This window comes from Sphaeramia orbicularis, chromosome 17, assembly GCF_902148855.1.
Source record: "Sphaeramia orbicularis chromosome 17, fSphaOr1.1, whole genome shotgun sequence".
NCBI classification, from domain to species: domain Eukaryota; kingdom Metazoa; phylum Chordata; class Actinopteri; order Kurtiformes; family Apogonidae; genus Sphaeramia; species Sphaeramia orbicularis.
Window position 1 is genome coordinate 16,100,864 of NC_043973.1, and position 24,780 is coordinate 16,125,643.

Consider the following 24,780-nt stretch of genomic DNA (forward strand, 5'->3'; position numbering starts at 1 on the left):
TTGAGTGAAAGTGAATTGAGCTCCCCTCCTACAGTTTTAAATAAAAGCATTAATACCTCACTGTCGAAGTGTTTCAATACCACCCCATGAAGACCTCCTGCCCTTCCCTTGGCCACCCCATGTAAATTGAATTAGACAAAAACCTGCAGCACGGAGTAGATTTTCAACAACCGAGAGGTCTCGTGTCTCCTCAGACCACTTGAATTACAATACGCTGAAATGTAACACAAACACGTCAGCATCAAAATCAAAATTTGTCAAGATTTTGTCCAAAAACTACAACAAAACAACCTAAAGACTTATTCAATAACAATACCTGTCAATCATCACTCATTACACCATACAGTAGAAGTGTGTGATGGTGTATTTACCTGCAGAAAACACCGTCCTCTGCCTGTATTTTCTTATTTTCCTCTTATGTTGCTGTGTTCAGGGTGTTTCTGGGTGTGGATCTGTGGGCAGTGAGTTTGTACCTCCACTCAGTAACAGTATTGTACAGGATGTGCAGACGTAGGTGTTCAGACTCCGGTTACATCGCTGCGTTTTGTCTCTGCTCTAGTTTCACTTTCCATCAGGTGTGGGTTACCTGACTGCCAGACAATGGACCTCATGCAAGAACATTTCTGTGTCCGTATATGAACATTTTCATGATACAGTAAGGTTGTATATGTCAGATCTGGCAAATGTGTGTGCTTCAGAAGACTGTATACATGACCTACATACTCGTGATGAATGCTGCCTGTCCTATCAGAAGTGTCGCAGAATGTAAACAGAAAAATAATAAAAAGGGAGGTTCTCTTGTACAATGGCGTATTAGGGCCGCATAAGAAAAAAAAAACGCTTGTCACTACGAGAATAAAGTCGTTATTTAACGAGAATAAAGCCGTAGTTTTAAAAAACTCATTATTTAACGAGAATAAAGTCGTTATTTAACAAGAATAAAGTCGTTATTGTTCGAGAATAAAGTTAATATTTAACGAAAATAAAATCATTATTTAATGAGAATGAAGTCGTTATATTTCGAGATTAAAGTCATAATATAATGAGAAGTTGTACCTACTCATCGATGTAGAACTTGGAACATTTAGTGCAGTTCTCCTTTCATTTGGGGGTTCGGCACAAAGGCCAAATACTGGGTCTATCCTGTCATCATCACATTAGTATAAGGACTCTGAAGAGAGTTTGCACACATGTGGATTTGTTGGAAGAACCGAACTGATTTGTAGCAAAATTGCCTCTTTTGTGGAGGAGAAATTGATGAAGAGTTCAGCTCTAGGACTATCAGTGGAAACACCAGAGAACTACACAGAGAGAGTTTGTGGTTTCTGAACAAACCGTGAGGATGCTACTCCGAGTTTTTGAGTCCAACAGAAGGGAAAGTTGCTGCTTCGCTTGTTGCCTTCGCTATAAAACCGGAAATTCTATCGAATTTTCAAAATATTACGAGTTTAATCTCATAAAAATATGACTTTATTCTCGTTAAATAACAACTTTATTCTTGTTAATTAACGACTTTATTCTCGTTAAATGATGAGTTTTTTAAAACTACGACTTTATTCTCATTAAGTAATGTCTTTATTCTTGTTAAATAATGACTTTATTCTCGTTAAATAACGACTTTATTCTCGTTAAATAATGAGTTTTTTAAAACTATGACTTTATTCTCATTAATTAACGACTTTATTCTCCTTAATTAACAACTTTATTCTTGTTAAATAATGACTTTTTTAAAACTACAACTTTATTCTCGTTAAATAATGACTCTATTCTCGTTACATAATGACTTTATTCTCATTAAATAACGACTTTATTCTCGTTAAATAATGAGTTTTTTAAAACTACGACTTTATTCTCATTCTCTTTGCAGCACCTGGAGGGTTCAAATCAAGGTTATTATCATTAAAGAAAACTAACGAAATGACGAAAACTAGAGTTGAAAAAACATTTTCGTTAACTGAAACAAATAAAAACTATAATTAAAAGAAAAAAATGATAACTAACTGAAACTGTATTGTGTGATTACAAAACAAACTAAAACAAATAAAAATTATAGATAAAATTCCCTTCGTTTTTGTCTTTGTCAACGTTGGATTGATACGAAAGCGATTTCTTTCGCTCTAGCAATTTTAGCTAGCGGCACCATACGGTACTTCACCGTCTGTCACTTCTCGTCACTTGTCGTTTAGAGTCATCTGGAAACATGGAGACTAAAGTTGGGAGAAAGCAGCAGAGTCCTATCTGGGATTTATTTGAATACAACGGCAAAGAAGATAAAAGATACGACAAAACTAAAACTAAACTAAAACTAAGCATTTAGAAAAAACCAAAAACTAATAAAAACTAGCAAACCTGCTCTAAAAACTAATTAAAACTAACTGAATTAGAGAAAAAAAAGTCAAAACTAAATAAAACTAAACTATAATGAAAAATACAAAACTATTAGATCCTTGGTTCAAATTCAAAGTTTTTTGAACTTTTAGGGTCCAAATACACAAATAAATGCACCAAAGACTAGTAAAAGTTGGTTTAACAAAATATGAGCCCTTTAAGGTGGAGCTCCTCTGAACCTTCAGTTTTGTGGCTTAATCTCCAACAATGCATCATATTCTATAAGATCCTCATATCTTTGTAATATCCGTGTCCTGTGAGAACCAAACACAAACACAAACATGTAAAATCAACACATTTGTAGACATACGGTGTGATCTGAGGAGTGGCTGAAGCTGTTGATCAAATGTAGTGGAGTAAAAGTACAATATTTGGCTCTCAGATGTGAACTGTATGTCAACTAAGTATAAAGTTGCATAAAATGGAAATTACTTTAGACAGTTACCTCCAAAAGTCCTCACCTTCCCCCAGCGTCCTCCATCGACCTCTGAGCGTCTTTATTTCTCTGCCGTTTCCTCGGCTGAATCACTGCAGCTGGAACTTACAGAGTTGCATAAATGCATCAACAGGTCTTATCGTGATCTGTGATCCATAACCTTTAGTCAGTCTTCCATTTCCTTGCTCAGACTTGACTGCTGGGATTGTTTCTGACTCTTAAATAAACATGGCACTCTATTATCTGTACGGTCTAAAAATACATGAAAAGCACATGCTTAAATACATTACTATAAGCTCCAGTGTTACTGTAGTTCAGCGCCAAAGCCGTCCAAGAAGTCTCAGCGATGACAGATTTCAGCTATATTTTATGTATCTGTTTTTTTCATATCAGTCTTTTATCCAGAACTTTTTGAAATCAGAAGTTATTATTCAATATTGGGGTGCAGAAAATTTACTAGCACCAATTTGAGTTGTTTTATGACCTGTTAAAATCCACCAGATCAGTGTTAAGTTTGTGTAAACCACAACATAATCAAACAAACACTGGCTTCCATGATGTTTTACTGCAGCTATGAACTTTAAAGTGCAGTAATTGTGAAGTTGTTTATAAAAGTTTATGATGATTTTCATTGTTGTATCATTAAATTAACTACTAATATCATGAATTGGTAAATATTAAATAATGCTCAAAGCTCTGTCATATGTAAACTGATGTAGTATAGGTTGTCTTTTAGCTCCATAATAACCCCTTCATGCATGGTGTTATTGGATATTTGCAACAATTACTCCAAAGTTGCTACTCCAATGTATAAAATTACTACTAATATGGATTTTTTTTATGATTAATCCATAAAGACCCAAACAGCATGTGGCGACTAAAAGCATCTACTGATCTAAAATGTTTAATAACTTCTGATCAACTAATCCTATCAAAACATGTCAGTAATTGGTGTAAAATGCAGTTTGTCATCTTTTCATGGTCATTAGATGTGACTCATTTGGTCATTCAGAGGATCTATAGTTACCATGGAAACACTGTCATCTTCTACAACATTGATTCACCAGTAAAAGCCGTGGAGTTTGAAAAATGACAGTGGTTATAGATACTTATTTTTATGTTCAGTTATTAATATCTTTGCTTAAAAGGTCACTTTTTTTCACTTTTTTTTTTTTTTTTGTTTTTTAACATAATAACCCTCAACTTTAATCTGAGCTTTTATGAACATAGATAGATAGATAGATAGATAGATAGATAGATAGATAGATAGATAGATAGATAGATAGATAGATAGATAGATAGATAGATAGATAGACAGACAGATAGATAGATAGATACTTTATTCATCCTATAGGGAAATTTACAGGTTCCAGCAGTATCCACAAACTTCAAAACAACAGTAGTAAAACACAATAGTAAGAACACAATCGTAAAAAGAAAAAAACTTTAACATGAACATCTACATGATCAGGAAATTGAATGCAGGAAAATACATGACTTTCACTGAAAAAAACACAAAATACAGAGGATAATATTATAATAAATGATAATAAATCATTTAAGAAAGGTTAAATCTAGAGGAAAATGCATTTGGGAACTGCCACAAAAGTAGCACTGGGTCTTTATGGGTTAATTAATATTTTTTTCCCACATAATAATGGTAGAAGATAATTGTTATAAACACTTATGTGTAACATCCACTACAGTTACATTTTAGATTAAGCTTTCCTAAATAAATCATATGTTTTCTCTATGGAGAGAGGTTTTTGGACACAATGCTAAAAGATGTATTTATCGTTAAAGTCCGTTTCTTTTTTTTGTCTTTTTTATTTCAAATTATACATTTACATAAACATGCACTTACACACAAGGAACCGCACACACACAAGATATACAAACAGATTATACAACAAACCTTCAAACCAATTAAAGCCCCCAAAAAAGAAGAGAAAAAAACAAAACAAAAATAGAAAACAACAAAAAAACCCAAAACCAAAACAAAACAAAACAAAAAAAAAAACAAGATAAATAATGTTATCAACTCCTCTTTACAATACTCAGGGCTGATTAAGAGTCAGTATAATGTAAACTAACAACACATTTCTCCATCAAGAGGAAGCTAAAAGTTAAAGTTCTGTTTAAACAAACAGTCAATGTTGTATGTATCTCACTCAAAAAAAGAGTAATTAGACACATTATTTGTTTGGGAGTAATGATTCCACTCAGTTTTATATTAATTCAAGTATGAAAGAGATAAAGACTTTCGCATAAGTATCATACATGATACTTTTGCTAGAAGTATTTTTTTTGGCAGAGCATTGGTGGAATAAATTTTAATAAATTAATTAATAAATTGTAATTTTTTTTAATCATTTTAAAGATTACAGGTTATGGCTTCTCAAAAGTGAAAATTTGCACCTTTCTTAATTTACACAAGTTTCTGAATTTAAATGGAGTTAGGTCACACTTTTTTTATTGTGCTATATTTCCTTACTATTCTCATTTTGGTCAGGATTGTAGCTCGAGTTTTAGGTATTTTTGGTTATACAAAACTTTGGTCAACTGTCTTTTTTTTGTTGTTGTTTTCTAAAAATAACTTCATGATAATAATTTTAATTGTATAGTAACTAGCGGCATTGTACCCGTGGTGCCATAGTACGATAGCATGAGAGGCTAAAATCACCCAGAATACCTCACAACATTTGAATATGGACATAAAACTTTGCCTAGTAGATAGTCAGGTAATATTTCTATTCATTTGGCGAGTTTGGCGGTGATCAGGCCTGTGAAGGCTGAGGAAAATCCGTACAAATGCCCTCCCGTGCTGCAACATCAATCGGACGGACAACGCGCATTATATAGTAGGATAGGATAGGATTTAGCGTGAGAAAGTGCAAAGCTAAAGGCAGACAGAGATAGAAAAGGTACAGTTAAGACGGAGAGAATGTATAATTAGTTTTTTAACATGCTTATGACGAGGTTCAAGGTTTGAGTTGCATTTTAGTGACATTAAGGGCAAAAATTCAAGTTCTTAGTTATGGACTGAAAATATATCAGTTTAGGGTCAAATTTTCTCAGGAATTTGAATCTGAAATCATTTATGCAAAATCTCTGGTTAAACTGGCTTCATCATTAACAGAGCAAGTCAAAATCTAACAAATTGGTGTGCAGTTTCAAAAACGAATATGAAAATTTGGTTGTAAATAAAACTTGATCTCACTTTAGTAAACTAAAGGGGCCTAAATAATATAAACTAATTGTAGCCCATGTAGGTGGGCATAATTGATTAAATTTTGGAGGCGAGATATTGAAAATTGAGTGAATGCAAGTTTTTTTTTACAATGGTATGTATTTTTTTCACAAACTAAAAACTGATGGGGGTAGGGTTAGTAAAAGTAATGATTTGACTTATCTAATATTAGAATGTACTTAATTGTTGGGTAATGCTTTATTCCTAACAGAAAAAGAAAGAAAATGGTGTCTAATACATACAGATTTATGATAATATCAACTCTACATGAAGAATTATAAGTCAAATTCTTACCTCGAAGCCAAAAAATCCAAACAAAAATGTCACAGGACGTCTTCTGAGGAACTGGCTGATATGACGTCATTGACTTTGAACTGAAATCACTGAAACTGATACTCATTCAAAAGGGCAGACCATAAGCCACAGGTGTCAAACATGCGGCCCGGAGGCCAAATCCAGCCCGCCAATTGGTCCAGTCCAGCCCTTGGGATGAATTTGTGAATTGCAAAAAATTACACTAAGAAATAAACAATCCTTTTAGTTCAGGTTCCACATTCAGAACAATTCAACCTAAAGTGGGCAGGGTTCAGTAAAATACTATCATAAGAACATATAAATAATGACAACTCCAAATTTTTCTCTTTGTAAATTTAAATATTTTCATGTATTTACACTAAAAGTAGAATTTTGCAAAAAATGTGAATAACCTGAACAAATATAAACAACCTAAATATCTCAAGAGAAGTAAGTACAATTTTAACAATATTCTGCCTGTTACCAATTTTTTTGTGTATTTGTAGATCCACTGTGATCTATAAGTTATAATGTACATGTGTGAATGATAAACTGAGGCAGAATATTGTTAAAATTAAACTTATTTTTTCAGTTTGTTCATGTTATTCACATCTTTTGAAAAGATAGTTTGTAGATGTAAACCTGTTCATATTGTAATTTTACTTTTTTTGCTCTAAAACATAGAGAAAAGTTTGGAGTTGACATTATTTATGTATTATTATGTTTTTTTTTTTACTGGTTTAGCCCACTGCAGATCAAATTTAGTTGAATGTGGCCCCTGAACTAAAATGAGTTTGACACCCCTGCCATATGCTCTTCTTCTAAGGTTAAAAGGAAGCAAGTTCAATGAAAATGTGCAAGCAGCAACCGGATTAAAATGGGTTTTCAAATTATTTGTCACTAAAAAAGGGTCATTTTTGCCTACTTTTCAGCAAACATCATGCAAAAAGTCACACAAGGACAAGTGTTACACATTTTTTGATGTTATATTCTGAAACTACACAATTTTACTTATAAATTCAACACAAGACACTGCATGAAAGGTATACATTTATTCCACAATATTTTTTTCACAATTATGTCACAATAATAATACTCAAAGTTTCAACCTTGTCTTATACACTGACAGTCAATGAAAACGTCCAGGTGACATTTATAAAAACAATTTTATTATGAAGCTGTGAAATTATGTAGAAGCTGTACAGATCAGTAAATTAACATAACAAGAGATGAAACTAATAACGAATTTACATGATGGTTTGATGAGAACAGTTCAATCGACGCCCAACTTCTGAATAACTAATGCCGGCTTGCACCATGCCGAGGGCTCGCCATCGTTCGTCTTGATTTAACCTTCACAACCCATCCTTTTAACCAGGGGTGTCAAACATGCGGCCTGGGGGCCAAAAGTGGCCCGCCAAAGGGTCCAATCCAGCCCGCGGGATGAATTAGTGAAATACAACACTTACACTGAAGACATTCACAATTAAGGATGTTAAAATCATTTTAGGTCAGTTCGATCTAAAGTGGAAAGTAAAATTACACAAAAATGTTTAGATTTACAGACTAGCCTTGTACAAAAAATGTGAATAACCTGAACTAATATGAACAATCTGAAATGTCTTAAGAGAATTAAGTGTAATTGCACTAATATTCTGCCTGTTCTTACACGTTTTGTGTATTTGTAGATCCACTGTGATCTGTAAGTTATAATGAATTTGAAAATAAGAAGCTGAGGCCAAATAATGGCATAAATTGTTAAAATTTCACTTTTTTTTTTCCTTAATAAATTTCATTTTGTTCATGGCTGTTCATGTTTTCTCATTTTTTTAAAGGGTAATTTGTAGATGTAAACATTTTGATAATATAATTTTACTTTTTTTTTTCCACTCTAAAACATAGAGAGTTAGACATGCAAATTTTAGAATCGATATTACACTCAGTGCCAATGAAAACACAACACTTGAATGAGTTTTATTGTTCCTGAGCTGCATCAATATGTTTCAGTTTCACCTGTATACGATAATCCCAGACAATTTCTTAACAACCTGAGACGGGTTGAGCTATTGTCATGCTTGAATGAACTTGTCTGCATTCATAAGACTTGTTTTTCTCATTGCTCAGCAATGAACTGCTCAACTTAAGGAACTGTGGTCAGTTAAGGAGTGGTCATGTTCTGTATATAAAGCCAAGCTGAAAAGCACCAAAATCATTTGCAATAACTCAGCGATGCCTAGACTGACATGTGACCACAGATGCCATGCTATGGGGCTCCTGGAGGCCGGAATCTCTGCTCGGCAGGTGGCGCGCCGTTTTGGATGCAATGTGTCCACCATAGTCAGGATGCAACAGAGACATGAAGAAACTGGCTCAACTACAGACAGACCTGGACCTGGACGAGCATGTGTGACCACGCCACAGCAGGATCGCTACATTGAGCTGCAGCACCTCCAGGACCGCTTCGTGACTTTTGGTTTTAGGGGTCCATGAGTTTCTTACTTCATCCTTATTTTTGGTCAACAAATTTGGATGTGATTTTTTTATTTTTACTGTATAGAAATGGCCTATGATTAATTCCAAAGAGCTTATGGAATAAAAATCCTCATCGATTTAAAAAAATATAAGAATCTTCAAGTGTTGCGTTTTCATTGGCACTGAGTATATCTATATATTTTTATATTATTATTTTAATGATCCGGCCCACTTCAGGTCATTTTGGGCTGTACGTGGCCCCTGAACTAATATGAGTTTGACACCCACCCAAAACAGCACTTTGACCCGATTCTTAAGGACCACTTCCTGAAGCCTAGTGAAAAATGTTCGGAAAGTGTAAGACTCATTAATGAGTTCTGTGCACACTTCAAGTGAAACATTTCAAATCAAACACTTCCCAAACTCTTCATTGCAAAATAGAATAAATTATTGACCTGGACGTTTTCACTGACTGTCAGTATAAATACATTTTCTTTCTGTGACATTTTAACCTCCCATGATCTTCACACACGGGGGGGCCACAGAGGAACCTGATAACCTCGGTGTTACGAGACATGAACATCTCCTCAGCCTCCACCCTGCACGTATATATAAACATCTGCATCTGCGACACTTCTTATCACCTGTCCTGCATCTCAGCGGTTTTTGTCTGGGACCTCCGCGAAGTGTTCTCGCCATGCCTGGTTCCCCCCCGCTTGTACCTCTGCCACTGGAGTAACCCTGAAGAATGCCTTTGACAAGTATATCGCAGATGCTGCCTTTTGTTAGCGCGTTGAGACTGTTTGCATGGATGTATGAACCGACAAGCCAACACTAGCCGCACTAACTGGCAGCAAACACTGACTCCTTTACTGAAGCAGCAACAAACACGCCGTCCTTATCCATTGAGGACGTGATTTATGTGACAAGTGGGCTTGCTCAGAGGCCCATGGCACTGTGTTTTTTTTACAGTATCTGGACAACTTTGAATGTGCAGACATCATATCACCCGCATGTTGTGCTTTTAGTTTATGTTACCTTTTCAAAGAGAGTTCTGGGAAGAGGAAAGTTGACAGAGTGAAGCCTTGTTCTCCTTCTTACATTCCTCTCTTGTTTCCTCTTTGTCTCCAGGTGGGACCAGATGGAGGGTTCGAAGGAGGGATAGACAAGACATTACCTCTGTAATGTCAGCGAAAGCCAAGGTTTGTCAGAAACAGACTCTGGAGCCAGTAAACTTTATCTCCAAACTCTCCTGTTTCTCTCCTTTGCTGTTCTTCTCTTCATCCTCCATTTTGCTCTTTTTTTCTTTGCTGTTCTTATTTGCCATCCTCTTCATTTAAAACCACGGTGTCTGCAAATAACCAGAACTGATAATTTGTCATTCCCACAGCACAGACCTCTATAAACCGCAGGATGAGTTATGTGTAGGTATAAATTGTTAATGAAATCCATTCCCACACGGTTCAGACCTGAGCTTTCCATAAAGCCACGTCAGCTCTGAGGCTTTCATTGCTAAATTATAAACCAGTGGACGAAGCACGATCTGTGGCGGAAAGAAAGCAGAGTTATTTGACTGAAGTATTAGTAAGAGTAAGTGAGATTACGTTTGATGAACAGGGATTAAGTAAAGTACAGACATAGCTCTTCTAAAGGCTCATGTGTAAATGTACTTCCAGGTGCTTCACCTCATTGTGTTTTTATCATATCAGATGGTTGTAACGCCTTTTAACGCTAAAGCTTTTTCACACAAATAAATGTCTAATTTCACTCAAGTTCTTTACTTTAGTGTGAACTTGAGACACTAAGACTTTACATGAGTTTTTCCATTTTACGCAGCTCCATTCTATATATGTATTTACACTATAACATTTACTGAACTACATCTCAGAAGGAAATATTATGCATTTTCTTCCACAGCATTTCTCTGGCATCTTGTGTTTATTATATTTTTTTCCATCCTCTTCCAGTGAAAACTACGGAAGAGGACTGGGAAAGGACTGAGAGAAAAAAATGAGGGTCTATAGAAGCCAATAATGTAATAACAACCGATAACGTAATAATGGCCGATAAAGTAATAAATTTGCCATTTTTCAAATGTAATAGGCCAATAACATAATAAAAGTCCTGAACCGATAACATAATAACTTTTGGCCAATAACGTTAGAACTTATTACGTTATTGGCTCAGTTATTACATTCGCAAAGATTTTTTTTTACCAGGCCAATGACGTAATAACCAGCCAATAATTTATAACGTTATTGACCAAAAGTTATTACTTTATTGGTTCAGGACTTTTATTACGTTATTGGCCAGATATTACGTTATTGGCTTATTACATTTTAAAATGGTAAATTTATTTACGTTATTGGCCGTTATTACATTATTGGCTTCTACAGGGTCCAATTTTTTTTTTTTATTATTGTTACGAGAAAATGTCACAATCATAATAATAATTTTAAAAATTATATAGGACCTTCATTTTTTTATTTTTATTTTTTTTTTCCAGTGGCCCTAATCCTCTTCTGTAGAAAACCAGGTAGCTTTTTTTTTTTTTTTTTATTTAACCTTTATTTAACCAGGTTGGTCCTATTGAGATGAGGAATCTCTTTTTCATGGGAGACCTGACCAAAACTGCATTGACACAGTCACATATTTACAATACATGTTTACATGAATAAAGGCAGTATTATATTATCTTTAAATATATAGAGAGCTGAAGTCCCATCCCTGTGGTGTACCCCATGAGATCTTTGGGAAACAATGATCAGTAGGAAGGCACACACAATTTTTTGATCCCATTTCAGTTGTGTCATCACTTACATACATCATGTCAGTTTATAACTTCCTGGTCAGTTGCTGCTGGCACAACACTCAAACCCATAGAATCACTTTTTAAAAAAGCCATAAAAAATATTTGACAAAAAAAACATTTAATTTCCACCACTGCACTGTTTTAGATAAATATAAATTTCTTAATTTTAATAATTTTGTGAATTCTAAAAATGCTTGTCTAATATATAAAGTCTCGCATGGACTTGCCCCTCCTCCCATGACAGAGTTTATCAAACCCCGCTCTGTCAGTGGGATGGTCACCAGGGTTACAGCTCCAGGAGACTGTGAGGGGCCACTACTTTTGGTCAAACTACACTTTTAGTCACTGGAACTGAATATTGGAACAGTTTACCGCTCAACATAAGAGACTCACAGTCATACGCCTCCTTCAAATCACAACTTAAACACTGGATGAAGGAAAACCAAACCTGTGACCATCAGTAGATCATCCTCACTGTGTTGTTCTGTGTGTTTTTATGATATTTTGCCTTTTTTATCAACTGTCTTTTTATGATGTCTTTTATGATGTTTTGCCTTTTTGTCAGCTGTCTTTCCTGTCACCTGCCTAGGGACTACAGATGGAAATTAGCACTGCTGCTGCAATCTGGCATATTTACAGCTGCAGTTGTTGTAGATGTTCATTAATATGCACTGTCCCTAATAAAACAAACAAACAAACAAACAAACAAATAAATAAATAAATAAATGAAAAGATAATTTTACAAATAAAGTTGTGATTTGCAGCAAAGATATAAAGAAACATCACATTTTGTGTTAACCCGAAAGGTCTAAACAGTCATAAGCAACCAAACACATCTACTGATGTAAACTGTTTAATAACTTTTGAAACACTAATCCTATCAAAGCATTTTAATAATTCAGGTAAAATGCAGTTTCTCAGCTTTTCATCATCTTCAGATATGACTCATTTGGACGTTCAGGCTTCATAGTAAACATTGAAACACTGTTATCTTCTGCAACATTGATTCACCAGTAAAACCCATAGAGTCAAATGGCAGTAGTTCAGTTCACGTTCAGTTAATGATATATTTTGCAGAAAAAGTAGCATATTCTTCACTTTTCCGAACATCTCACATGATCAGTAAACTAAATATAGGAAAATACAAGATTCTCACAAAAAATGAGAGGATAAAATTGTAATAAATAGGTCATAAATCATTAGAAAAGTTTATATTTAGAGGAAAAATTAATTAGGAAGTTGCCACAATAATAGTTCTAGCTCTTTATGGGTTAAACCAGGGGTGTCAAACTTATGTTAGTTCAGGGTCCACATACATATGGCCGGTGGTGATTAAAATAATAACACAATAATACATAAATAATATCAATTCCAAAATGTGTATGTCTAATTTCTATGTTTTAGAATAAAAAAAGTAAAATTACTGTATACTATCAAAATTTTTATACTTACAAACTATCCTTTAAAAAAATGTAGAAAAACATGAACAACCATGACTAAAATGAAATTTATCAAGAAGAAAAGTGCAATTTTTAACAACTTATGCCATTATTTGGCCTTAGCTTCTCTTTTTCACATGTTCATTACAACTTACAGATCACAGTGGATCTACAAATACACAAAACATTTAATAACAGACAGAATATTGGTACAATTACACTTAATTCTCTTAAGACATTTCAGATTGTTCATATTTGTTCAGGTTTTTCACATTTTTTTGTAAAAGGCTAGTCTGTAAATGTTAAAATTTGTGTAATTTTCCTTTTTTTTTTTACACTAAAACAAAGAGAAAAATTTGTAGTTTTCATTATTCATAGTTTATTATGATAGTATTTTACTGGTCTGACCCACATCAGATGAAATTGACCTAAAATAATTTTAACATACTTGATTGTTAATATCTTCAGTGTAATTTTTGCATTTCACTAATTCATCCCGTGGGCTTGATTGGACCCTTTGGCGGGCCAGTTTTGGCCCCCGGGCCGCATGTTTGACACCTAGGAGTTAAACAGGTCAATGGACTGAATCTGTCATTGCACATGATGCATGTCATGACAACAAAACGACCACTGCCTTGGTACGTTACACCTCAATCATCAAAATCAAGTTGAATGAATATTAAACAAACCCCGCCCCTCGCACGTAGTGTAGTTTATTTTGGCATCGATCCAGCTGATGTCATCATGTCTATGCATGTGCGGATGTCAGCGTATCAACTGCCTCTATATATGAGCCAAGTTGAAGTAAATTAAAACAAAATTAATGGTTTTATAGACATTTGAAATTTCGGCCATCATAAGTAAATGGGAGAAAAAAAGATTTTAAAGATTAATAAAAAAAAAATTGAACTTTGACCTACTTTTCCCAAAATGTAATCAAATCTATTCTGGGTCACTGGCAATCTATGAACTCAGTTTGATATGAATTCAACCAATAGTTTTGCTGCTAGAGTATTAACAATCAAAGAAACAAATCAAACTGAAAACAATACCTCTTGCCTCTCCTATGGGGGGGTGGGATAAAAATGTCAAAATCATCCCTGTCTGGTCCAGTTGAAGCTGTAGAAACATCTTCAACAACACAGAGGAGATTGTAGAGAGAGACAATTTCAATGTCATCACCTCTGGGAGTTTCAGGGTGTAGTCTTTACATTCACATATTTTCCCTTTCTGTAATTTCTTTCTTTCTTTTTTTTTTTTTTTTTTTTTTTTTTTAACAAAATAAGGTCTCATGGGATGTGATTTCAGTTCTCTATTGATTTGTAAAGTTTGTAATAAACTGAAGGATGAAGTTTTCTGGAGTATGTTCAAAAAATTATCCTTCTTAAGCTAAATAAACTCTTTACAAACCCTTTTGGATTCACTGGAAAATGTATTGGGTAGGTGGTTCTCACAGGATGGTGATGCTACAAACCCATGATGATCTCATAGAATATGATGCTTTAATGTAGATTAAACTACCATCAGTGTATAAAATAGATCAAACGAGCTTAATATTAAACATCTACAACAGTAAAATGCAATATATACATTAATTGATTAGGATAATAATGATAAGTAAGGAGACCATTGTACTCTTTAACTTTTCACTTAAATATACCGTATGTTACTGAAATACAGTACTTGCTGAGATAAGATTTTGAATACAGAACTATTTATGTGTCGTGGAGTATTTTTACAGTGTAATATTCATAGTTTTGCATAAGATGATGTGAAATGACTATAGCAGCTCAAACAAAAATCGATCATAATTGTAGGTACTACTTTCTATTTCAGATTGAACACATAATTAGTGTACTGTCAGAATAACTTACAATGTCTTAATGTATTTAATGAGTTTTAATAGTATTTGGAATGGAATATTACAAAGTAGCGCAGATGAATATTAAGCCGCAGAAACAGTACTTGCTAGTTATTTTTTTCTGTTTGGTTTTATAATGGAACTGAATGAATGAATGAATGAATGAATGTTTATTTCAGTTAAATACAAATACAAAATACAAATACAAAAAAAAATACAAAACACATACATATAAAAAAACAAACAAACAAACAAACAAACATAAAATTAACACAATTTGATGTTAAAAGGACAAAGAACACATTATAAAGTACCATTTAAAGCTGCAGATACTCCTTAAATTGACACTTACTAGAACAAATCCCTTACGTTGTCCTTCCTGTGTTTGTCGTCTGTGTTGTGAAGGTGCTGCTGTGGGTGCTCTTCTCTCTGCTGCCTCTAGTGGGAGGAGCTCATATGAAGGCCGGTGGGGGGGTGGCAGGTGTGGGAGCGGACTCGGGCCACGGCGTGGGCCTGGTAGGAGGCCAGGAGGAGCGGGAGCTTCCGGTGACGCTGCCAGAGGTGGTGGAGGATGAGGAGCAGGAGGACGACGGTGACCCTTACTCTACTTGGCATGCTCTTTATGGTACTGAAGGAAAGCACAGTGCTCTGCTTTATGTCTCTGTAATAATGCATATTTACAATTCATTTTATAGTCATTTTTGGTCAAACACAGGAGTTAAATTGTTCATTTAACAACAGATTGTGCACTTTAGCACTCAGTTTGTGTACATTCTGGAATAATTTACTTATATGTATACTATAGGTAGTTTTATTTAATTAATGTGCTTCTGTACCGATATGGGGCAGTTATATTTTACCAGAGCATTTCTATTTTATGCACGTTTATGCTTCTACTCCAATAGTTAAGTCTGACTAAACTTAGGCTACATTTCAGGTTATAACTTTTCTTTTATTTCTTTTCTAGTTATTTTACATGTCTGATAAACTGAAGGATCAAATGTTCCTTTACCTGCTCTGACAGAGAACGTTATTTATTTATCATACTGTAAACCAGGGGTGTCAAACTCATTTTAGATAAGGGGCTACATACAGTTCAATATGATCCCAAGTGGGCCTAAGCAGTAAAATAATAACATAATAACCTGTAAATAATATCAATTTCAAACCTTTCGCTATTTTTGTACAGTGAAAAAAGTAAAATCACAGTATGGAAATGTTTACAGCTTCAAACTATCTTTTAAAAAATCCAAATAACATGAACAACCTAAAATTTCTTAAGAAAAATCAGTGCAATTTTAACAATATTCTGCCTCAGTTTATCATTTAAACATGTACATTACAACTTACAGATCACAGTGGATCTACAATTGCACAAAACATTTAGTGACAGGCAAAATATTGTTAAAATTGCACTTATTTTTACTAATAAATCTCAGGTTGTTCATATTTGTTTAGGTTATTCATTTTTTGTGAAATGATAGTTTATAAATGCAAACATTTCCATGTAACTTCACTTTTTTTTAGACTAAAACAAAGAGAAAAATCAAGAGTTGTCATTATTTATAGATTATTACTAGTGCATTGACTACAGGTTCTAGGTGTGGTAGTTTTTATGCGTTTTGTGTATTCATGCATGCTGTACCACATTTGTCCAGCAGTCACCGCCAAAGCGTTCTGGACATAACAACGTGACTATAAGGCTATTATATTCCAAAATTACTAATATCTCCCAAAATGTTGGTTTGATCAACTTGCTGTTTTGGCAAGTCTGTTCCTTTACCAAAAATATATAAGTATGCAAAACTGCAGCAGTCAGCTCTTTCCGGATTTTGCGTGAATCCACGGACACACACACACACACACACATACACACACACATAGAGAGAGGCCACTTGGCTTTTATAATATAGATGATGATAGTATTTTTCTGGTTAGACCTACTTGAGACTGTATATGGTCCCTGAACTAAAATAATGTAGTCATCTCTGAGTGTTAATATCTTCAGTGTAACTTTTACATTTCACAAATTCATCCCACGGGTCAGATTGATCAGATTAACCCTTTCATGCATGAATTATGAGAACCTTAATCAAGAGTTTTTTTTCCTGAGTGTTTTTATTCCTCTTTAGGTATGAAAAAATCAGTATGACTGAATTTTTTTATTTTTATGAACCTTTTTTTCATGGGGTTACAAAAATGTCCAGTCAACTGGACACCATGCATTTACTGACATACTGTGTGAAAACTATGAAATACTTTTTTTTTTTTTATTGTTAATCTGTTCTCACATTTTAACATTCTATAGCCTCCTGAGACCCAGCAATGCCTTTTTGTCCTCTGTGGGGGACAAGAGTTTTATAAAAAAAAAAAAAAAAAAAGCTGTCTACTGCAAAGGATATTCCATATTTTTATTTTTTATTTTTTTTAATCTATCTGAAAAAACTGTTGCATCATGCTATTTCCAATCAAGACAATTATCAAATGTAAAAAAAAAAACAAAACTTTTCCTTCCCTGGGTCTCTAGTTATTACTCAGATATGCCCCCCCCCAAAAAAATGTTGTTAAAAAAAAACCCTGTTAATTATAGTCTAATAACCATTAGCAATTGATTTACACTCAAATATGTTACTGCAGATCAGGCTGATCAAGAACAGTACTGGAATTGCATTGTATGTGATGATGCATAAGTGTCCACTGTGTTGGTTGATATGGAACTAAAACAACAAAATCCATGAATATACAAGAGAACACCGTTGAACAGCTGTCCACTGTAGTGACCACTGTGCATGAAAGGGTTAAGTGAGGGTTTGAGTTCATTTTACATTCCATTGGAGTATTTACAGTATTAATACATTTACTGACGTAAAGGATCTGAAACCCACCAGTGCTTCTTGCTCATTTCCTCTGTCAGCTGCTCAGTGTCTGTCTTGTATCTTCCAGACCCCTTTGTGATGGATGAGATAGACGACCATCCCAACAGACGCTGGGTGGGACGCTCTCCACGCTCCTCTGACCCGTCAGACCCTCAACCCAAGGGATCAGCAAAGAAAAAGAAAAAGAGGAAGAAGAAAGAAAAGGAGGAAGAAGAAGAGGCAGGAAACGGAGACAGAAAGGGTAAAGGTAAAAACAGACAGCCCAAGCAGAGCAGCAGGGATTGCCGTGTGGAGAAAAGAGAGATGAGGGTGCGGGACCTGGGCCTGGGCTTCGACTCAGATGAGATAGTCCTCTTTAAGTTTTGCGTGGGCTCCTGCCAGTCCTCCAGGACAAACTATGACCTGGCACTCAAGGCGCTGCTGGAGAACGGGTCTCTGCCTCGACGCACCGCCCGTAAGGTCAGCGGCCACCCCTGCTGCCGTCCTGACCGGTACGAGCCGGTTTCCTTCATGGACGCTCAGACCACATGGAGGACCATCCAGTCGTTATCTGCCGCCAGCTGCATGTGCATGGGCTGAAACGTGAAAGGAGGAGGAGGATAAGCAAGGTGGATTCAGCCATCTGGAACAGGCCGGAGAGAAGACGCTCAGTGTGGACGCTGTGTGAGGAGACACACACCGAGGAAGGACCAACTGGACGAGAGGTGGAGGTGGAGGCCGTTACTGACATCCTGTGGAGGGTTCTCTGAGATGTTCTCCTTAAAGGGAGATTCCAGTCTTTAGATCAATACATGTGGTAGCTATGGGGTGTTTGAGGGGAGCCCTATGTGAGAAGAACATCCCATCACCGTCTCTGTGATGGTCTTTAACACCTTATCCATATCCAAATAATGATACCACCTGATCAGATCTAAAATAAACATGGTAGCCCACAGACAAACACTGTTGCCCATACAGTTAGATTCAAATACCCAGATAGCAAAAATTTTGGCAGTATTATGGCATACATTTGGCATTTTTGGCTTTCTTTTAGCATTATGAAAACCTTTAGGCTTAACTGTGGTATGATTAAGGTTATCCATAATAGATATGGGGGCACCAGCAATATATGGCTGAATTCTGGCATATGTCTGGTTAACCAAAAGACTGGGCAAAGAGCAGGATCAAGTATAGGGATGGTATGGCATGTTTATGGCAAAGCAGAAGACTGACTAAAGAGCGGAAACCTCTTATTCCATATATGGATGTTTTTTGGTTGTGTTTTGGCATATTTCTGTAAAGCCAAAACACTGCGCAAAGAGCAGGAATTTCTACCCAGAAGAAAACCCCACTTCATTTTAAAAGCATGATCAACACAAATTTTGGGTGAATTTTGGCCTCTCTTTGGGTCAGTTTTGGCTGGATTATAGGGATCTGGGGCTTTTCACGGACAATTATGGCTATATTTTGGAAGTCCGCTATTACTTTTGGGTGAATTTTGGCTTCCTTCTGGTTTGATTTTGCCTTGCCTATTTTGGGCCATTTAGGGCCCAGAACTTTGCCAAAATGTCATGCCAGTTTTGGGCCAAATTTAAGCCATAATGATTTTGCTATCTGGGTATTGTAACCTCTTCTCATGAAATCAGTGATAATGTGATGTATTCTTGATAGATAAAGTGTAACTGGGACTCAGTGTGTGATCATTGCATCAGCTCAAAGTGGATTACTGATGTGTATAAATAGGAATAATTCAATTCAATTCAATTTTATTTGTATAGCCCAATATCACAACAAGGTTATCTCAAAGGGCTTTACAGAGTCAGCTGGATGTAAACAACAATCAAATAAACAGCAAGAAAATGAGTAGTGTCCAGGGCATCCCCCGTCCTTAGACCCTCCTTCTCGGCAAGGAAAAACTCAAAACCCAGTGGGAAAAGGGAGAAACCTCGGGGAGAACCACAGTGAAGGAGAGATCCACTCCCATGGACGGACAGGCTATAGATGCACCAGGACTGAATAAAAAGAGCAATGTGTCTGAAAACAAAATTATTCCAACTTTATGAGTAACAGTGTATATATGTAGAGCAGGGGTCTCAAACTTGATTTTTTCAGGGGCCACATTCAGCCCGATTTGATCTCAAGTGGGCCAGACCAGTAAAATAATAACATAATAACCTATAAATAATGACAACTCTAGATTTTTGTCTTTGTTTTAGTGCAAAAAATCCCTATGAAATTATGAAAATATTTACTTTTATAAACTATCCAAGCAAAAAAGATGTAAATAACCTGAAAAAACTGAAATTTCTTAAGAAAAATAAGTGCAATTTTAACAATGTTACACCTCAACTTATCATTTATACATGTGTATTATGAATCGGATCTACAAAGACATTAAACCAGTGGTTCCCAGCCTTTTTTGGCTCATGACCCCATTTTAACATCACAAATTTCTGGTGACCCCAGACATTCAAAACGGAGACTTTTTTTTTTTTTTTTGCTAAAATTAATTTGTTTTTGATCATGTAATAGTTTGCTATAATATGTTGCAACTAAATGTTAATTTTAATTTTTTTTTTATCAAGTGCTAGAAATTTCAGGTGATCCCATTTGAATTCCAGGCGACTCTACGTGGGGTCCCGACCCTAAGGTTAAAAAACATTGCATTAACTGCTCCCAATCCCCTTTTTAAGTTGTGTGGTACAGTCTGTTCTTTCTCAAACTGATAAAATCTTGCACCGCAAACATTTGAAACCAGTGTTCAAGGGTTTAAACTGAAATGAGGAGGAAAGAGGGTCTTATTTAGAGGTTCATCTGGTGTGTAGATCCACCAGCAGCACCAAAGTTTGCATTGTAATAATGTCAATCCTTTTACAGGGGCACCTTGCCACTTTAGTATGTTTTTTTTTATTTTTATTTTTTTTTATCAATTACTAGAAATTTCAGGTGACCCCATTTGAATTCTAGGCGACCCCACGTGGGGTCCTGACCCCAAGGTTGAAAAACACTGCACTAAACACTTAGTAACAGGCAGAAAATAGTTCAAATTGTGCTTAATTTTCTTTAAATTTTTCAGGTTGTTCATATTTGTTCAGGTTATTCCCATTTTATTGTTACAGGATAGTTTGTAAATGTAAATATTTCCATAATTTAATGTTATTTTTTGCACTAAAATAAAGAAAAAAAATTTGAGGTTGTCATTATTTATAGGCATAATGTAATATTTTTTTTCTTCACATCAAACTTAGAAGAAATCTGGAGTCATTATTTCTTGTAGGTTATTATGCAATTATTTTACTTGACATCATATTGGTCTGTATGTGGAACCTGAACTAAAATGAGTTCAACAGCCTTGACTGGAATTTTTGCACTCTGCATTTTCATCCCAGGGGCCGGATTGGAACCTTTGGCGGGCCGCATTTGGACCCCAGCCCGCGTGTTTGAGACCCCTGATGTAGATACTGGATTATAGTCAATATTGGACTGACTAACCTGTAAACACATATCAAACAATGGATAAACTGCGTTTTTTCTGGATAAAAAGCACTCCAAACTACAATTTTCAACCAGTTTCTGTGTGTTTTCTATTCTATGTTTTATCCCATAAACTTTTGTTAAATATGAAAACAGCTCATTGAAATTGGTTTAGAAATATAAACTCTGCAGCGCTTTCGATCCAGAAAAAAATCACAATTCTTAACACTTGCTTGAATGTGTTTATAGGCCATTCTTGACCGGTCCTGTCAAGGGGCAACTGAAGTATCGCACAATGTTCTGCCTACGTATGTCTGTGGTGTAGATGCCCTCATATGCACTTTTCTATCTTTTTGTCTTTATTTTGTAGAAATCAAAATTACACTTAAACCACAGGTGTCAAACATGCGGCCAACTCTGGCCCCGCTGAAGCTTCCATTCCAGCCCGTGGGATGAAAGTGCAAAAATTAACCTGAACAGTCCAGGTTGTCCAAATCCTTTTGGTTCAAGTTCCACATACAGACCAATGAGATCTACAGTAAAAATAACAACACAATAACCCATAAATAATGACAACTACAAATTTTCTTTGTGAAAAATTATGTGGAAAAAATTTCAGTGAAAAAAATAACATTACACTGTGAAAATATTTACATTTACAAAACTAGTCTTTCACAATAAAATGCAAATAAATACATAAATAAAAAACAAAAATGAACTACCTGAAATGTGCAATTTGAACAATATTCTGCTGTTACTAAATGTTTTGTGCATTTATGGATCCACTGTGATCTGTAGTTGTGTTAATAATAACAGATGTAATTTTGTAGAAATTGTTCAAATTTTAGTTCCAAACTCCAAAATTTTAACAATATTCTGCCTGTTACCAAATGTTTATGGAACATTGTGTGTAAATGTGCATGTATAAATAATAAGTCGAGGCATAATATTGTTAAAATTGCACAAATTTTTCAAAAGAAATTTCTGTTTTTTCAGGTTATTCACATCTTTTTTGTAAAATGTAAATATTTTCATAATTTAATTGGGGGGGTTTTTGTACTAAAACAAAATGAAAAACATGGATTTGTCATTATTTATAGGGTATTAAGTCATTATTTTACTGGTCTGGCCCGCTTGAGATCAAATTGGGTTAAATATGGTCCCTGAACCAAAATGAGTTTGACACCCCTGACTTAAACAAACTTAATCTACTGCCATGTGTTCAAGGCTACAAACTAAGTCTGTTTAGAACATGGGGATCACCTCAGAAAACAGGCGGGTTGGTTGTTAGATTTTCAGACTGTTATCTCACCCTTTAAGAGAACATCTCTGGTGTTGAAGATGAAAAAGTCTGTGTGCGACTGGTCACATTCATGGACTGATCAGGGAATCGCAGTCTGGATTTACTCAACAATGGATCCGATATTAACAGCATGGTTGCATTGATAAGCACTACAAGATACAGAGCAGTTTAACTATAAAAAAGACCTTTACTGGTGGTGAGACCTGAAGAGGTTTTTAAACAGATGCAGTGAAAGGACCGACGGTGGGTCTATATTCAGACGAAGAACAAAAGGACTTTAATACCCACAGTGAAAGCAACTCTTCTCAGAAGTTCAATATGATTTTCTTCACACTAACAGGGACATAGCTTTGTATGTTCAGATGAACTCAGTCGAATGGATGCCATGCATCTTCATGTATTACTGTATCAAAGTAAAATATATTTATTGCTGATAAATTATTTATTTATTATAGCTTCATATGAGAGCTGTTTTTATAAACTCTTGTTTGCAGATGAAAATCTATTTATTGCCAGATTCAGATTTCATGATGACAGTAAAGAGTGGAAGTTTACACACACATTGGCTAAATACTTTGTTTGACAGTTTTAAAACATTTAATTCAATATAATGTATAATTCCTTTGTTAGTTTTAGGATTTATTCAAATATTCAAAGAGGTTTTTTTTTTTATTGTCATTTCACTAGATGCACAGGACATACAGAGAACTGAGATATTTATCACTCACCTTGTTATTAAATGCCATGCAATTTTTTTTTAATGTAAAAAATAGAACAAGATTAAATAAATGGTATGAAGGATAAATTATAGACTAAAAGAATATAAAGTGTATGCATTAATGTATTTACAATAGCAGCAGAAGTGCATACATTTATGATTTCATTGTAACAGTAGACACTTTTTCATTTCATTATCAAAGTCTCAGAGGGTCAAATGTTTACAGACACCAGGTTCACTGTGCCTTTAAACAGACTGGAAGCTTCTGATGCCATCAGTTAATAAACTTTTCATCAATATGAGACATTTAAGGGTGTACCTGTGGCTGTATTTGGTGCCACTCTTGAAAATCAAAAGAAATCAGTCAAGGCTTCATCAGTTATAAGCGTTCACATGTCACATCTGTCACTGCTGAATGCATTTAGCCGAGGTGTGTGTAAACAGTCGACATCAACTGTAGATGGTTATCAGACTCCACATACATCAGGGCTGAATTCGACTTGGATCAAATACAAAAAAAATAATAATAATCATTTCATGTGAAACAAGCAGTATGTTAAAGCCCATTACCTCTGACATTACACACACAGATGTTTTAAAAGATCCTCATCATTATAAGGACTCTTTACATACGATACGTTGAAATTTTACATGCATTACTTTGATGTGGTATCAATAAATAAAATAAATTTCCTAAGAAACGTATTTGCGTCTGACAGCTGATCTCTAGTTTTGTGTTTGATATTGGGTCATTATGTAAACTGAACATTTATGGTGAAGGATGTCATCATTTCTCATTTAAAGTTACACACTCCGGTATGTCACATATTCAATAAAATTATTATTATTATTATTATTATTATTATTATTATTATTATTATTATTATTATTATTCAAAGTTTTCTTTATTTTTGTATGGCATTATCCTACAGGGAAATAAAGCTTCATTTTTTAAAAAAAGAAGGAAAAATGCTTCTTGTTCTTCCTTAAGGTAAAGCACACAGTCAGATGGGTCTGATTTCTTTTTATGCTGTATCGCCCCCTGCTGGTCAAGAATAATAAGAGCAGGAGTTTCAGTGTCTTGTCAGATAAAGTGACATTTAATTTCTGTAAAAACTAACTTTAAACCATGGAATATGTGTAGTTCAGCAGTGCTCTGACACTCTATAGACTGAAAAAAACACCACAGATCATTTACAGCTGACAGAAAGCTGTTTTCAGTAGTTGATATGTTTATTTCACTATTTACAGTGGCACTTGAAACATTCAGTACAAACATTTAATATAAAATTGAAGTTAAACCACATTCAGAATGCCTACATTCAGTTTCCCTGGATCATGCAACACTGTCATATGGCACAGTAAAGTAGCAGCATGTGGATTTTTAACAAAATATAATAACAACATCAACACAAGTAATACCTTATATGAATAAAACATGTCTTGCAAATGGCACATTTGTATTTATGCAATGTATA

General features: G+C 34.9%; 1 protein-coding gene across 1 annotated transcript; it reads left to right on the forward strand.

The window, feature by feature from the left end:
* The first annotated feature begins 9,979 nt into the window (after positions 1-9,979).
* On the forward strand, positions 9,980-18,692 carry LOC115437859 (artemin-like). Its single transcript, XM_030161226.1, has 3 exons — positions 9,980-10,042; positions 15,358-15,577; positions 17,896-18,692. The coding sequence occupies exons 1-3, from the start codon at positions 10,025-10,027 to the stop codon at positions 18,405-18,407; spliced, it is 750 nt and encodes a 249-aa protein (XP_030017086.1). The 5' UTR covers positions 9,980-10,024; the 3' UTR covers positions 18,408-18,692.
* The last annotated feature ends 6,088 nt before the right edge of the window (positions 18,693-24,780 follow it).

What these genes read in the sequence shown, in the direction of transcription:
- LOC115437859 (XM_030161226.1), top strand. An exon ending in TACTTGGCATGCTCTTTATG is followed by an intron (nt 15,578 to 17,895) that starts GTACTGAAGGAA and finishes TGTATCTTCCAG; the next exon opens with ACCCCTTTGTGATGGATGAG.